Source organism: Anser brachyrhynchus (genome assembly GCF_964034855.1).
Source record: "Anser brachyrhynchus genome assembly, chromosome: 27".
Taxonomy (NCBI): Eukaryota; Metazoa; Chordata; class Aves; order Anseriformes; family Anatidae; genus Anser; species Anser brachyrhynchus.
The window spans coordinates 5,696,826-5,711,348 of record NC_137720.1 but is presented as its reverse complement, the minus strand read 5'-3'; the positions used below and the strand labels follow the sequence as shown (position 1 = coordinate 5,711,348).

Here is a 14,523-nt window from a genome sequence, read left to right as displayed (position 1 = left end):
TAAAGGCAACAACACGAGGCGACAGAGTCCAGCTGCTGATGCTAACTCTTCCTCTACATTCAGAAATGCAAAGAATGAGCCTCAAAGCTAACACTTTATCACAGGAGAAATGGATTCAAACTTAAACGTGTGTGAGAGAGAGATGGGAGATTCAAAAACTCTAAGGACAGGACTTGCAAAGCTTTGCAACTACCAGCACGTGAATTACAGCTACAGGAAAAGTTTCTTCTTGGCACGAGACCGATATACTTGCTTGGTCGCTCTAGGCACAGCTACTGTACATCAGAGTTAACAAAAAGGTATTCTTAAATGCTAACCACATAGCTCTGGAACTTTAATAAATCTGTTTCTTATTAACACGGATGTGTATTTACGTGTACTTCGTGTACAAAGGGAAGGGGAACGAGCCCTCCGCGCTATCCTAACCCAGTCCCAGAGTCGCTCCCTAATTGTGATGCTGAGACCTGGTCTCCAGCAGGGTTTCTAGTGACATGCAGGACAACTAACAGCAACACCCAAACCAAAAGGGGGGGAAAAAAAAAAAAGAAGAATTAAGATTAAAAAGTTGGTAACTATAAACAGAAGGTGATATTAAAAATGCAGAGCTGGGTGCAGACCCAACCTGTCATTAAAACACATCCAACAAAAACAAGTCACCGCACAAAACCCAGAAGATGCTAAGCAAATTCCCATTCGGTAACAAGCAAAACATGACAGTTCCATAAAAATGCACGCTGTCCCTTATTTAAAAAAAAAATATGAACAGGAAACAAACAGAAATTAAACATTTGCTCAAACTACAACCGCTCTGTAGGCAAAATATTTTTTTAAAGATGGCTTTTTTCATTTTCATTTTTAAATCTTCTTTTTAAGCTACCTAATTGTGAGAATGACTTCTAAAAAAAAAAAAAATCCATGGCGTTGGTATACTCTTTCTCATAGCATTAAACACCACTCCTGAAATTCAGCATTCACACATGCATACTTAGATTTTTCCTCTGGAAACAGCTAGTCTTAAGTTACTGGGCTTTTGTCTTATTTTCTTCTTTATCCAGAACACGGAGGCAGAGAAGGGGGGTCCACGCTGTGTCTGTCTGCCACGTGGATCCCCCTCCCTTCCCCCAAAAGTCAGTTCTTTAAATTCTCCTCTTGCCGATACCCGTTTTGTGTGTTTGTGTTTTAAGACTGTCCGAAGGGATAAGGACCGTGGAAACCCTGAAAGAAAGTTGGAGACATAATCAATTTCAATTGGCACGAAAGAAAAGCGATCAGCGTACGCCTACAAATAACGACCAGCCCATCCCACGCTGCTCAGCCCAACACAACCCCTTGCCCACCAAAGCCACCTCGGTTGCCCAGCCTTAGGAAACGCTCACGAAACGCAGGGTTTGGTGCTTGGAGCTGTCCCCCCGGAGGAGATGCCAGGCGCTGCCCACTTACCTCCTTCGGATGTTACTGACGCCAGGTTAAAACCAGGCAAAACGTTTCTCGGGCGCTACTGGACCAAGAAACTTGGGATATTTTCTACCCCAGAGCAAGAATTGCTTGTAGATGCCACAACACCTGCAAAGCCAGCGACTACGCTTTCACGGGCGTATTCTAAAGATCACAGCAAGCAGCTAAGAAAGAGGCCCTAACAGGCAGTAGAGGCTATTCAAGAAAAAGCAGGATTTTAAGTCCACGTTCCCAGCGATGTATTTGCTCTCTCGGGATAACGTTATTCTATTCTTCAAACCAACTGGCCGGTGTTTCATCACGAAGCAGAACAAGGAGACTGACAGGCAGGTAAGGGACCTCCCAAGCCACAGAGATGCTCAGTTTGTCACGGTGACGGAGACACAAGCCACACAAAATCCTCCCGTAACACCCAAGGACATACTCAGGTCAGAAGCGGGACGAGGGAGAGGAGCTCGCTGTATTTCATTGCCAGAGTCTCACTGTGTGCAGCCCACCTTCTTCTGAGCGTGCGGATGAGTTAGCCAAAAGCACAGCTAGCACAAAGCCCTTCTCTGTCATTAAGGGACAGAGCAAGCTCTGGCTTCAAGTTTTCACCATTTCACCTTTAGCAGGAAAAAACTCCAAAAAAAAAACAAAACAAACCCACCCTCATTTCCTGCACGTCCTACTGCAAATCCACAACCACCTCGCTGCACGAGCCACAAAACGAGTCTAACACAACCCACGCCAAGTACCAACTGCACTAGCTCAAGCTGAATTGCAAAAGCCCAATTTCGAGAGCTCCGCTGTTCATCTATGATACAAAGGAAATGCTACGAGGAGCCGATGATTTTGCTGCAGCTAGTGAGAAGTTAATTCTTTAGGATATATTGGATGGCAAAATAGAAGGCAATAGCAAAACGGAGCATCCACTGACAGCTCCCAGAATTCAGCCAAGACAGAAGGAATAGCAAACAATTGAACAGGACATCTTGTGAACTGCGTGCAGCGCATGGAAAAAAAAGACTGGGAGCTGGGAAATTACTGTTTGTAGCCAGAAATGTGTGCAGTGATGGAAAACCAAGCACGCTTCAGCCCTAGGAAGGTGCTGCACTCCCAGTCTGGGAAGTGAGCTCTTCTGGAGGTAACACCCAACGGATTCCCCACCGGTTCCACGCAGAAAGCAGCAGTTCCCATCAGGAGACTGAGATATCCAACACCTGGAAAAAAATACCCTCACGAAACTGAAGGAAGGGGAAGAGCAGAAGGAAACCTCTGGGAAACCTCTCAGGAAAGCCTTCTGGATCTTCAGGTACCGTTCAGGTCCTGCTTTCTGTAGCATCTCATTTAAAGCTACACAATTACGCTAATAACGGGTTAATTAAAAATACTGTCACCGAAACAGGGGGAAGGGGAAGAGCAGAAGGGAAACTGTGCATTAAAGTACCGTGAAGAGTCACGGGTGCACGTGCACACACAAAATAATAAAGGATACAGGAGGAAAGTTATGTTAGGCACAAGATCCTAAGCAGTCTCACCTCACAGGGGCTAAGCTGCTGTACCCAGTACTGCTCTACAGACAAAAAATCAGAATTTGGGGCCAGTCACCTGCACAGACATTCGCCAGAATTCGCTTCACCTTTTAATCAGCTGCACAGAGGCTTCGTTTGCAGATCTGACTGGCAAAGCTCTCCCAAACCTCCCAGGGGTGCTCCCTGCACTGAGTGCTCCCAGCTGCCTGCTCCCTCTGCTGGGGGCTCCCTGCTCCGCAGCAAAACCTTTTTTATTTTATTTTTTTTTGTCTCATTTGTGCTTGCCATAAGCCAAGACACCTGCAGCACCTCCGACAAAGGAATTAAGGCAGTGAATCAGGGCACAGCCCAGAGCCCTGCACTTCGGTCAGACACGAGAACAGGTCATCAGTCCCCTGTGCGCTGCCAGCCCCTGCGAAGCGGCTGCTGGCCTCGTTCTCAGGGAACCCTCTGGATCTTCAGGTGCTGTTTTCTGCAGCACCTAATTTCAAGCTACACAATTATGCTAATAACGTGTTAATTAAAGTCAGAATTTAGCTCAGCTTTAGAGTCACGTTACTGAGTACACGCAGCTCTGCTGCTTGCTGCGCTGCCCTGGACAGGCTGACACCTCCGCGGGAGCTCCTCGCCCTGCTCCAGCGATTTCAAGAGCAAGATGCTCACGATCTGCCCGAAGTTAGCTTCGTGCAATGCGTCTCACCAAAAAGAAAAAAAAATCCTTGGTCTTGGGATTACCATAACGTAACTCTGCATACAAGGGGCTCTTCACTGCATGCCATTTACCCCTGAGATTTATTAGTGCATGTGAGAACTTACAAAACTTGCTTCTTTAAGACCAAGAGCGTGGGCTTGGTTTCACATCACACCTAACAGAGCTCCTGCATGGAAGAAAAGAATTTGTTTTAAACTAGCATGGCTGCAGGAAGCACATCACTTCAAGTTCTGGATATTTCCGGGGAAAAACAGAAATTCTTGTGAAATTAAATTTCCGCATTCTAGACGCTGTTCACTACAGCTTTGGTTTTGTGTCGCTCGTTAAATCATCGGGACTGGGGTAGGAAGAAATAGATTTCAGTTCAGTTCCTAACACATGGTGCTAAGTCATTTTATTCAGGTGGTTTTCATCCTTCCTTTTTATCCATCCCTCCCTCAGCAAGAAACTCTTATCACCCCTCCCTCCCCCCCAAATAAGCATACTTTAATAGTTTTTGCTCTTCTTCAGTAAGATGCAAGCTCTTCACTGAGCATTTGGTTCTTATTACATTTATTCAACACAGTTATAATAGTGTCTTGACACCTAAGGACTTCAGTTACTGTTACAATGCAAACACCAACCTCCATTATAGGATGCTTTCGAGAATAATTACCCCTTGTACGCAAGATTTTACATCATAAAATGCAAAAATAATTCTGCATACAAGTGCAGTTTTACCCAAGTTATTCCAGCTGAAGAACTACTCACACTATTTTGGTGAATTCGCTTCCATTCTGAAAATGAGATCACCGCTTTTATGAAAAGCTCAGCTGCAGCTTCGCAAAATGACTTTCAGTTCTTCTAGCATCTTCCACACAAGTAATTGCTAACTGGCTACGGAAAGCATGCTGGCTACTCAGACAAATGCAGAACAGAGGGCCGTGATTTTTTCAAGAGAAGCCTGTACATGCTAATTTTTGTTATAAATAATCAGTTGATGTCAGTGTCCACGAGGGAATTGGGAGGTTTTGGAAAGTTAGAGGCCTTTGTAAATGCTGAGGTCTTTAAATGAAGGCGCTGTGCTCGGGGACCAACCAAGCACAGCAAAGCCTCCACGTTCACATCCACCACACCTGGATGCGATTTGAGGGAACAGGAGCACGCCATCCCCTTTCTAAAACACAGTTGTGGAGTAGCAGAGCATTTTTAGGTAACAAAAAAACGAAACCAAGCTTAAGGGGATCTTTCATAAACCATCACAACACAGGCTTTCAAACATCTATCTTTATTTCACCTTTGGGACCGAGTCAAGATCAAGAAGAGGTACACTCGAGGAGAGACAGGAGTGTGGTGCCCAGCTGCAGAGCAGTACAGGAGCCTCCCAACGAGCACCGACAGCATCGGCCAGCACTACTCGGCCCCCCTGGGCTGCTCCTGGTCACCGCTCCTCCAACCCACGCTTGGCTAACTTCGGAAAACTCAACACGAGCAGAAGAACAAAGTATTTAGCGCGTTTGTCCCTGTAATTCCATGCATGCTGTGCAAACACGGTGCAGCAGTTCAGACCCCTCTCAGAGCTGGAGGAGATGCACGGAGCCGACGGAGCGCAGAGGGCTCAGGGATGTAAGTCACCACGCAGCACCTTGGCTTTTGTGACTTAACAGCAAGCTTTTAGTCCGCAAAGAGAAAAACAGGGAAACTGCTGGCCTGCAATGGAGCAAAGTCAAGCTAAAAATCACGTTATATCACATTTCCCACAGTCCGAAGGCACGGGGACTGTTGGTTTTCATGGATGAGCTAGCATGCAGCATCCACACACTAGCCTTTCACCAGAAAAGCAAACCAGCCCCTGCACTGTCAGTTCAGCCTGCAGCAGTCTGGCTGTCCAAGGCTTGCTGCAGGAGTTTGGAGCCCGACGTTCTCCCACTTGCTCTGGACAAATTTAACCGTGGGGTAACCGGCCCGGTGTAAAGCCCAGACACCGGGAGAGAAGGAGCTTCTCTTCTACAGGGAGGTGTGCATCTCTGGGGCAAATCCCTTCCCCACAAATATGGTTTGGTACCCAAATAGTTTCCCGTTGAGAAAATTTTGTCTGAAGTCTAGAGAGGTGCTCCAGAAATAGGCAAGTTGGAGTGTCCTGGTCTGCAAGAAGCTTCCAGGAGCAGCAGCAGCAATTTTTAAACTCAGAGAGGGGAGGCCAGTTACAGGCTGTAAGGACAGAGGGAGGTTTGGTTTCCCCTACACACAGGTAGCTGTCAAATAGCACGGATCAGAGTTCAGCTGCACACAGAACGAAGATGCGGAGCGTAAATACAGCAGGGGAAAAAAGGTGGTAAGAGTTTGACCCCAAATTCCAAAATGCTTCTATTATACAGGCTTTTAAGAGTTATCGTGAGCAATGAGCAGACTGGGTTATCACCAGGCAAGTTGTAGAACACCTTTTGCTATGGCAATGACTCTGCAAATTGTTTTGTAGGGGTGAATCCTTGCAGGTCAGAACTTTCCCCGTGCAGTTTTGTGATTACACAGCAAGCAGCAATACCTCAATTCACACGGGCAGGCAGCTAAATTCAGCCAGAGATTTGGATATCTACTTTCATATGTAAGTGACAAGTACGATGTGAATGTCAGCATACGGCTATCCACCTCAGAGCTTTTTAGACATTTAAACTGTACATTTCTTCCCTTCGTTAAGAAATTTAACTCTAATCCCTAGGCACTCTTAAGGCCACATCTTGTGCTTTTAATGTAAAAGACTGTCACAAGAGAGCAGCAGTGACCTCGACAGTGTTGCTATGAGACAGGAGTGAGTAAATAGAAGGAGGCTATATTAGCCTCATCTCTCTTGAGAATACAGAGAGAAAGTGATTGCCAAAGAGGAGAATAAAATACCCATGCATGGGTATATCTGGACTCTAACACAAGCTCATCCCCATCCTGAGATAAGCATCCCATCCTGCACTTAAGCACATGTTTAAATCTAAGAACATGCAAAAATTCCCCGGGGAATAGATATACAACAGGCTTTGAGCAATGCCCTGGACACAGACCCCGATCTACGGCCTTCCAGCAGTTTACTTCCTAGGGTGAGGCAGCGTGGACTCAGGGAAGGCATACACTACAGCAGGAATAAAGATCACGCTCAGTTTCAAGCGTATCACAGGATTCATCTTATCTGCTTATAGGGGATTCGGTGTCTTTTTTTCTCTAGGAAAGTTTGTTTCACCGAGCACAGCATCCGTACCACGTGCTCTGCAAAGCACTCTGGCCATTTCCACGTGTGAAACATCGATACGCTCGTCTCATCCGGCAGCAGATGGCACATCAGCATCGCCGAGATCCTGGCTCCACTGGGGAATTGTAGAGGACAAGTTACACCTGCTCAATTGCACCAGAGAGAGAACTAACACAGACAAGGTCTGGCAACTTCGAGGCTTTTAGCATGTTTTACAGCCGCAGACGCCAGGAACAGCTAGTTTTATCTCAGGGATTTCATGGTCTCATGCAACCGTGTGGCTGGGGTCCTTCACAATCTCTCGGCAGAGTGGAAGCCTCAGCAATGATCTGAGAAATATTTAGGGGCTTATCTTCCTTCTAAAGGCAGGACAGAGGCCTGAACTAAGCCTTACCCATCCCCTCTGCTGCATCTCACCACTGGTGTGTTAAATACGACTAGGGATTCACCCCACTAACTGGGTGCATGAAAACAGACACTATCAGATGTTCTGCCCAAGATCGGTAAAATCCAGGTATCCTATATCCAGCTATCTACGCTACCAACTCCCAATACTCTTTGTCTGCTCCTAGAGCTTGAAACAAAGCCTTTCACATCAATATTCAATCAGAAGACAAAATGTAGTAGCTTTCTTTCCCCCGCACAAGCACCAGAGCACAGGTCCATTCCCCAGGGAGGAGGAGGAGGAGACGGGAGGCTGAAGCAGGGGTACAATTACCAGCAGGTACCTGACCACCCCCTGCTGACCACGCAGTTTAATACTTCTGACACCACCCCCATCAAGCCCTTTTCCATTTAATCTGAGCCCCAGCTGGGGATCCCACTTACACATTACCTATTTTTTTAGGAAAACCTATTTTCCAGGAGGATTTCCAGCTTGCAGGAAGAAGGGATGCAAGGCCCTAGGCCTAAACTAGGGAAGGCAAAGCTTGTTCACCTGACAATTTCAGATGAGACCAAGTATCTAGGATGCCAAACCTACACACATTGTTCACTGCAGAAACAGGGGTGGTACCAATGTGAGCACCAAGTCTGTGCCAGAATGCTTCCTGCCCTGAAGGGAAAGGGCACGGCTGGAGGAGGTCTCTGATCCTCACACCTACCTCAGTAACGGCTCTCAAAGCAACAGCTAACTGGTGGTACATCAGACAGAAACAGTACGTCAGAAATAAAAACCTCAACAGATCTACAAACTTTCTACGCAGCCCATCCTGTCTCCAAAAATTACCCTTCCTAAAAAAAAAAAAAAAAAGCAAGGAGCAAAATTTCTGCTTTTATCTCAAGTCTACCTCAACCCCCCCCCCCCCCCAAGAACATTCTGAAAATACTGAAAGGAATAAAAAAGAGAAAGAAGGCCACCTGCCCTACCTCCAAGGGTAGGTGATAACGACTCGTAAGAGTAACGCCCACAAACTTTGGGTTACTAGCCAGACCAGGTTTCTTAAATTTATCAAGAATATCTCTGGCAGTGTTTCAGTCTCCTTTTTGGCTTTTCTTCTCCACAGAACAGCTGGCACAGGCTATGCCCTCTGCACCTCCAGTAGGTACACATTTCTTACGCCTATGCTCCCCCTTAAAAAAGCCAAAATCCGCTACTCAGCCAGGAGAGCCTGCCGATACACCGGACCTCTTGTTGCCCACACCACTCTCGTTTCGGTAGGGAGGGCGAGGAATTTTCCACAGGGGAGACCGAGTGAAAAAACGAAGGCCCCTTTGCTGCCAAAACCCCACATCGAGAATTTGTGTGCAGGAACTTTCTCAGAAGCGCAGCCCTGAGCGGTGCCACTTCTGCCCACCTGCAAGTGCAAACAAACGATGAAGCAACTGCTAAGCCCGCACTCGGAGAACGAGGGCAAAGGGGAAAAAAAATACAGCTAACCCAAGCCTAAAGCTGACCACCGAAAATGGAAATGAGTCTTCTCACCTAAATTAAAGCCTAGTGTTAAGCTATGAAAGGCTTAGGTAATTCCATCAACTCAGAGCTATACTTAGCAGCTGATTTTTACTCTTCACTGACTGATGCACGAACAGAGCCGTTCCCAGCCTTCGCTGGGATACTACAACCCCCCCCCCAAGCACCTGAGATGGAATTTATGCAGAAATGTGTCAGCACATGGGTGGCCTCTGCCAAGTCAGAGGATGCTCTGTCTCTCCAGCAAACACCACAACGAAAGCAGGCACTGCTATCCACCAAGAAACCATCAAACACCAGTGACTGTCGGTCACTGTTAACCCAGACTGCATTTGAACTGATAGGTGAAAGGCTTTATTCTTTATTCATTGCTTAAGCCATCCATTTCATGTTTAATGAGCAAGAATCTTGAAGCAGGAACCAATACAGCTTATAAAAATTTATCTTTGGGGTGCAAAACACAAAACGGGTGATTGGTAGTCTGTCAAACAGTTATTCCCACGCATGCCAGCAGTAAAAAAAAAAAAAAGCATAGCCCTGGTGCAAAGTAGGCCACTAAAATATGATCCACTGGTAGAGGACAGGCAGTTCATCCAGTTAGGAACTAAAGTGCTGTAGGTGAACTAATATTAGGGCTTTATTAAGTCATTCAGCAACCAAGTGTTATTGTCCTACACAGCCTGCTTAAAGTACAGTAAAGCATTTTTAAAGGATTTTAAAAATCAAACTAGTTTGACATACGACAATACACACCTACACATACTGGCTGCATTAACAGGTGGATTCTGAATTGTAAATAATCCTGCTATTCATTTGTCACACACAAGCAAATAAAAACAGTCAAAATATCACTCAGACTCTTATAGCATCCACCAAGCAAGCTTTTGAGAGAGATTGAAAGTAAAGATAATTTAAAAGTCACCTACAATTATAAACAAGACAAGGACACGGACAGGAATAGTCCTCTGACTGACCATTCCTGACAGATAGCTTCTGGGATCAAAATGTTGAGCTCTGTAGTCACTCCACACCAGTTAAAAAAAAAGTTATCTGGTTAATCTTAGGTTTGGGGGTGTGGTCATTTGATTCTGTAAAAACTCAGGAGCACATCTTGAGAGATATTTTGACTTATCTGCACACGCAGCTGGAGTAGGCCCCAGCCACTAACAGTTACAGCACCCAGACAAGATTATATAAACTTTAAGAAGGACTTGAAGCAAAAAAACAAAAAAAAAAGGTGGATCTGGTAGAGTCTATCAGAGGCAAAAGTATTTTAATATAACATGAGGAGTTGGCAGAGTCAGACAGTCAAATTCAAAACCTTCCTTAGCAGGTCTGGCAGAAGCAGAAGGGAAGGGCTTTGCAGTTTGTAACGAAGAACTATTACATACAGCACAGTCGCATCACCTACCCATTCTCCTGTTCTCCCAGGGCACCTACCTTACTGTATGTCACTACCGACAAGTTGTTCGAGTGACTGCTGGGGGAGAGATTTACAGAGTTTTGTGACAGTCCATTCTGATCTTGTTCGATTTGGTCAGGAGCAGGCCCCCACGTGTTTTTGCTGATTGTGCCTAGCTCGGAACCCCCAGGGTCTTTTAGGTTGTTTTCATCTGGTTGCCTGTTCTTCTGCGGAGAGGCGAACGGGTTAAAGTTTCCTTCTACCTTGCGATGAGGCTGCGTGTTGAACTCTGTTTCAAAGGATGACAGCTGCTGTGTTACTCCTAGAAGTCCTCCAACTTCCACGCTGAGGATCACCCAGATGACATCTGTGGAAAATGAAAGACATTTGGGTCATCCCTAGATGGAGTTGGGGGGGGGGGGAGTAAAAAGTATGAATTCATTTCTTTACAATAGCAAGAAAAAAGACTGATTGTTTATAACACATTTTCATAAAGCATCAGAAGTACTGGCTATAAACTAATGAAGTCCAACCCTTCAAGGAAATAAAGTTTTACTCCTACTGAACTTAGAGGAACCAGGTAAGAACATAAAGAACAAGCTGACAACTTGAAACTCCATACTTCAGATGCCCAATAGGATGCACTGAAAAAGAAAACCTGAAATGACTTTAACCAAGGCTACGCAACAGGCCTGAAATGAGAGCCAGGCGATATCACTCCCCGTCTTCTGCTCTGTTGACAAAGAAAAGGTAATGTTTTTCGGTTAGCATTAAAAGGTTTGGCTCTGAAAAAAACAAAAACTTACTTGGAAGGTGATTAGGTTTATGACAATTCACACTAAAATATCTGTATTTCAGTTCCAAAACATCCACAGTAGGCAGACAAGATGCACAGACTGGTAGACTATTACACAAATTTGCAAACAAGTGGCTAAAATATGTATGTGTGTGTTTACAGTTCTTACACAACATGTGTCGTTTGTACATAGATAAGATTGTTTTTCTACTTACCATTTCATTTACACTTCATGCAAACACTATGGCATATTTACACAAATACATGGCTTGGTATGTATCCAAATTCAGTCCTGCTGCTTTTTTTTTCCCCCGCCCCTCCATTAAATGCGCTCCAGTTTTGTTTTGCTGCACAGAGAGGGAAAATTGAAAAGAACAGCAGCGATTCCTTATCTCATCTCAGCAGATCTAATAAGAGCACCTCACGTCACATGGGATTCAGGTTCCAGTTCTTCTGCAGCGTTAACCTACAAGGGGTTCTTTTGTGCTGGCTGGGGGAAGGAGGCAGCAGCTGCCCTCGTTGCGCAGCTTTACACCACCACTGCTTCACGAGCAGCCTGCCTTCGCTGGAGCTCTCCTTCCAGCCCCTCACCAGGCTGAATGTCGCTCATTAGCTTGCATTTTGTGACCCAATTAAGGGCAGTGGGATTCTACCTTACAAAACCACGGCTGTTTAAGGACCCCAGCACCGTGCCAGAGCTGCGTGCCGACGCCAGGCACCCCCACAGCTGGACCTGAGCCGCGGGAGATAAAAAGCACCAGGGATTCAACCTACCACGGGGAAGGGCATCTTTGATTCAAAGCTCAGTTGCCAATTTCAATTTGCAGGTAGTTTTCCTTCAAAAGGTGTAACTTGAGCAAGTTTAGTAAGACTTTAGCCTGCTTCTTTGTCAGCGTGTAGAAAACCTTGGATTAATAACCGCACAGGCCCGCAGCAGGCAATGCAAGTTGAACAGGCCTTTCAACCTAATTTATGCACACGTTTCAGGGACAAGTTACATCCACTTTCAACACAGAAGAGTCTTACACTCGCTGACAATTCTGCCAAAAAAACAGAGCAAAGAGTTATTTTTGACTCCGAGTGCTAACACATCTCACTCAAACCCGTGGACTTGGGATACGCCCAACTGCCAAAACAGGCACAAAGATGTTCTCAGTATAAACTACAGCTGGCAAAAAATCACTAAATGACTCCAAATGAATGGAGATGTTGGTGGCTCAGCCTGAGGCACCATGCGAAATATCCCAAAGTGATTTTTAAATACAGAAAAGTGGTTCCCAGCAGATGCACCAAGTTTAACTATCGAAACCTGGGCCTTCAGTAAGTGTCAGATGGGGTTTTCACCACTTAGGTTTTTATGTAGTTCATGATGTTCAGCACTGGAAAACTTGGAACAAGTCCCAACAGGGTAAGAGTTTCAAGGAGAACTGTGCTAGTCCCTTTGTTTTTAAGAGCTCTGTGTAATCTGCAATTTGTTCCAGTGTTTAGAAAACAGTTCTGTGCTGACCAAGACAACAAAGCAGCTCACTCGATGTTTTCTCTGTTTTCTATATTTAGCCTCAGAGCCAGCAGACCTCTACCCTCCTGCATTTAGTCAAAGCTTGCAGAAGGGTCTACCTGCAGCGAGGGGCACTGGCCCCCAGATCTGTGGAGCACAACATTCACAAAATGGAAACCAAGGGTTATCAGTCCGCAGCTCTCTGGTGCTTACATCTTTGTACAGCGTGGTTTCATGTCAAGAGCCATTACAATAAATCACACAAATAAATTTAGGGATACATGATTTGGTTATCAGGAGGGTGTCCAACAAGGGGCCAGGAGCATCCATTTACAATGGGAATACCATAAAGAAGAGCGTGAAGTGCCAGAAAAGGGATCGCTCACCTCCGTAATAGAGTCCTGTGGCAGTGCACATTCGCCACTGTCCCTGATACATTCCTGCTGTGCTGGGGCTGCACATCTGAACACTGACGTCTGCAATCTCCTGGGGCTCCAGGGACCTGACCATCACCATGTTTACGTGGCCAAACTGGTCTCCCCCAACATACTTCAGACAAACCCCTGGGGGCCAGGCCTCCGTCCCTGGGATCAAGCAGAAGAAAGAATTAGTGACGGTGCTCCAGGAAAAGTCGTGCATGTTTGTACAAGACAGGATAAAACACACTTATCAAAACAGTTGTGCAATTGTTGAGCAGTCAAAGGAATACCGAGATATACGCAGCATTGTCAGCAACTGATACAGAACACAGTTTTCAGACAAGGCATAACTGGTCCACTTTGTGACCAGCAGGAAAAAATCGTATTTCTTTTGAAATAATCTCTAGCTCTTCACACAGCACGAACCTCAGTCTGTGTAACAGCTGAAAAGGCAAAAAAAATAAACAGAACTGAAATTCACATGTATTTTCCAAATGCCATAGCCAAAGAGGTCAGACCTAGTTTTACTTCTCCTCATTTCTGCCTCCCTACATGCAGCTCCTGAGCCTTGCAACATCAAAATACACGTTATTAACCTAAAGTGCTGGAAACCTTTTCTTTTAGATAAGAATTCCCTTCTCAGTCTGTTAGTCTCAAGAGGAACAAAAACTTCGAATCACAACTGAAGAGCTGGTACTGCTTTCTAAACGGATTTATTCCCCTTCCTGCACCAACCCTTCTCTCAGCCTTGCGCAACGGTGGAGAGGACTGTGGACACGATTTCTTTGTGGAGATCAATGTTTAGACTGCAGATACTGGGCCTGACGGTGCGACCTGGCAATCTGCAGAGATACAGAAAACAGTCACTGCGTGCAAACACAGCCGTCTCCGCCAAAGATAACAAGTTCTGGGGCAGACAAAAAGTAACGTGCTTCCAAGACTCACAAAAAAAAAAAGTCAGCTTAGAATTTGCTTTTGCTTCTCCTCCAGTAATGTGGCAGGCCTGAGCCAAGGACTTTGAGAATACCTTCTGCTTGGCCGAGGCTGCAGGGAACAGCCAAGGGAAGCCCGATGCACCAAGAGGCTTGGAAGCACTCGAGGCGAGAACGGTGGCTGCTGATCTGACCCCAGGCTACCTCGAGGAGCATCCTCTGCAGCAGCTCGCCTGCTTACTCGATCCCTGCGGATAGCTCGGTGAAGACATGGCAGGGACTAGTTTCCTAGTCAAGTCCTCTCGTTCGTGGACCTCTCCATCTAGCAGGGAAATCACGACACGAGCAAAGAACACGGGACATTTTGCTCCAGTTGGAAACGCTGCTGAGATCGGGAGGTCTTTGAAAGAGGAGCCGAGTGATGAGCTGACCTCAGACTGGTGTGGGGGAGCTGGGTACGAAGCCTCATCTGGAAAGGCTGGCAGCCCAGCAACAGGGTTTAGTTTAAATAATTGATGTGATTTTTATCGGGTTTAATGGCTTTAGTCTTGCAAGGTGCCTAGAATGCTGCAACTGATAAGCCCCATAAAATGAAATGATGATTATGTCATTCTATTTCGGTACACTCGTCTCGCAGGAGATGATAAATTGTAGTAACTGTCCTGC

The 14,523-nt window shown here is 45.8% G+C and overlaps 2 protein-coding genes across 2 annotated transcripts in view; both read right to left on the bottom strand.

Moving 5' to 3' along the window:
- Positions 1-14,523, bottom strand: part of RPS10 (ribosomal protein S10) — a 129,861-nt gene that overhangs the window by 48,864 nt on the left and 66,474 nt on the right. The window lies entirely within an intron of this gene.
- Positions 307-14,523, bottom strand: part of ILRUN (inflammation and lipid regulator with UBA-like and NBR1-like domains) — a 30,762-nt gene continuing 16,545 nt past the window's right edge. Inside the window, exons 3-5 of the mRNA XM_080569204.1 lie at positions 12,893-13,090; positions 10,251-10,579; positions 307-1,215 (exon numbers count right to left, since the gene is read on the bottom strand). Of these exons, the coding sequence (XP_080425330.1) occupies positions 1,180-1,215; positions 10,251-10,579; positions 12,893-13,090 (563 nt within the window). The 3' untranslated portion in view covers positions 307-1,179. The remainder of the gene's footprint in view (positions 1,216-10,250; positions 10,580-12,892; positions 13,091-14,523) is intronic.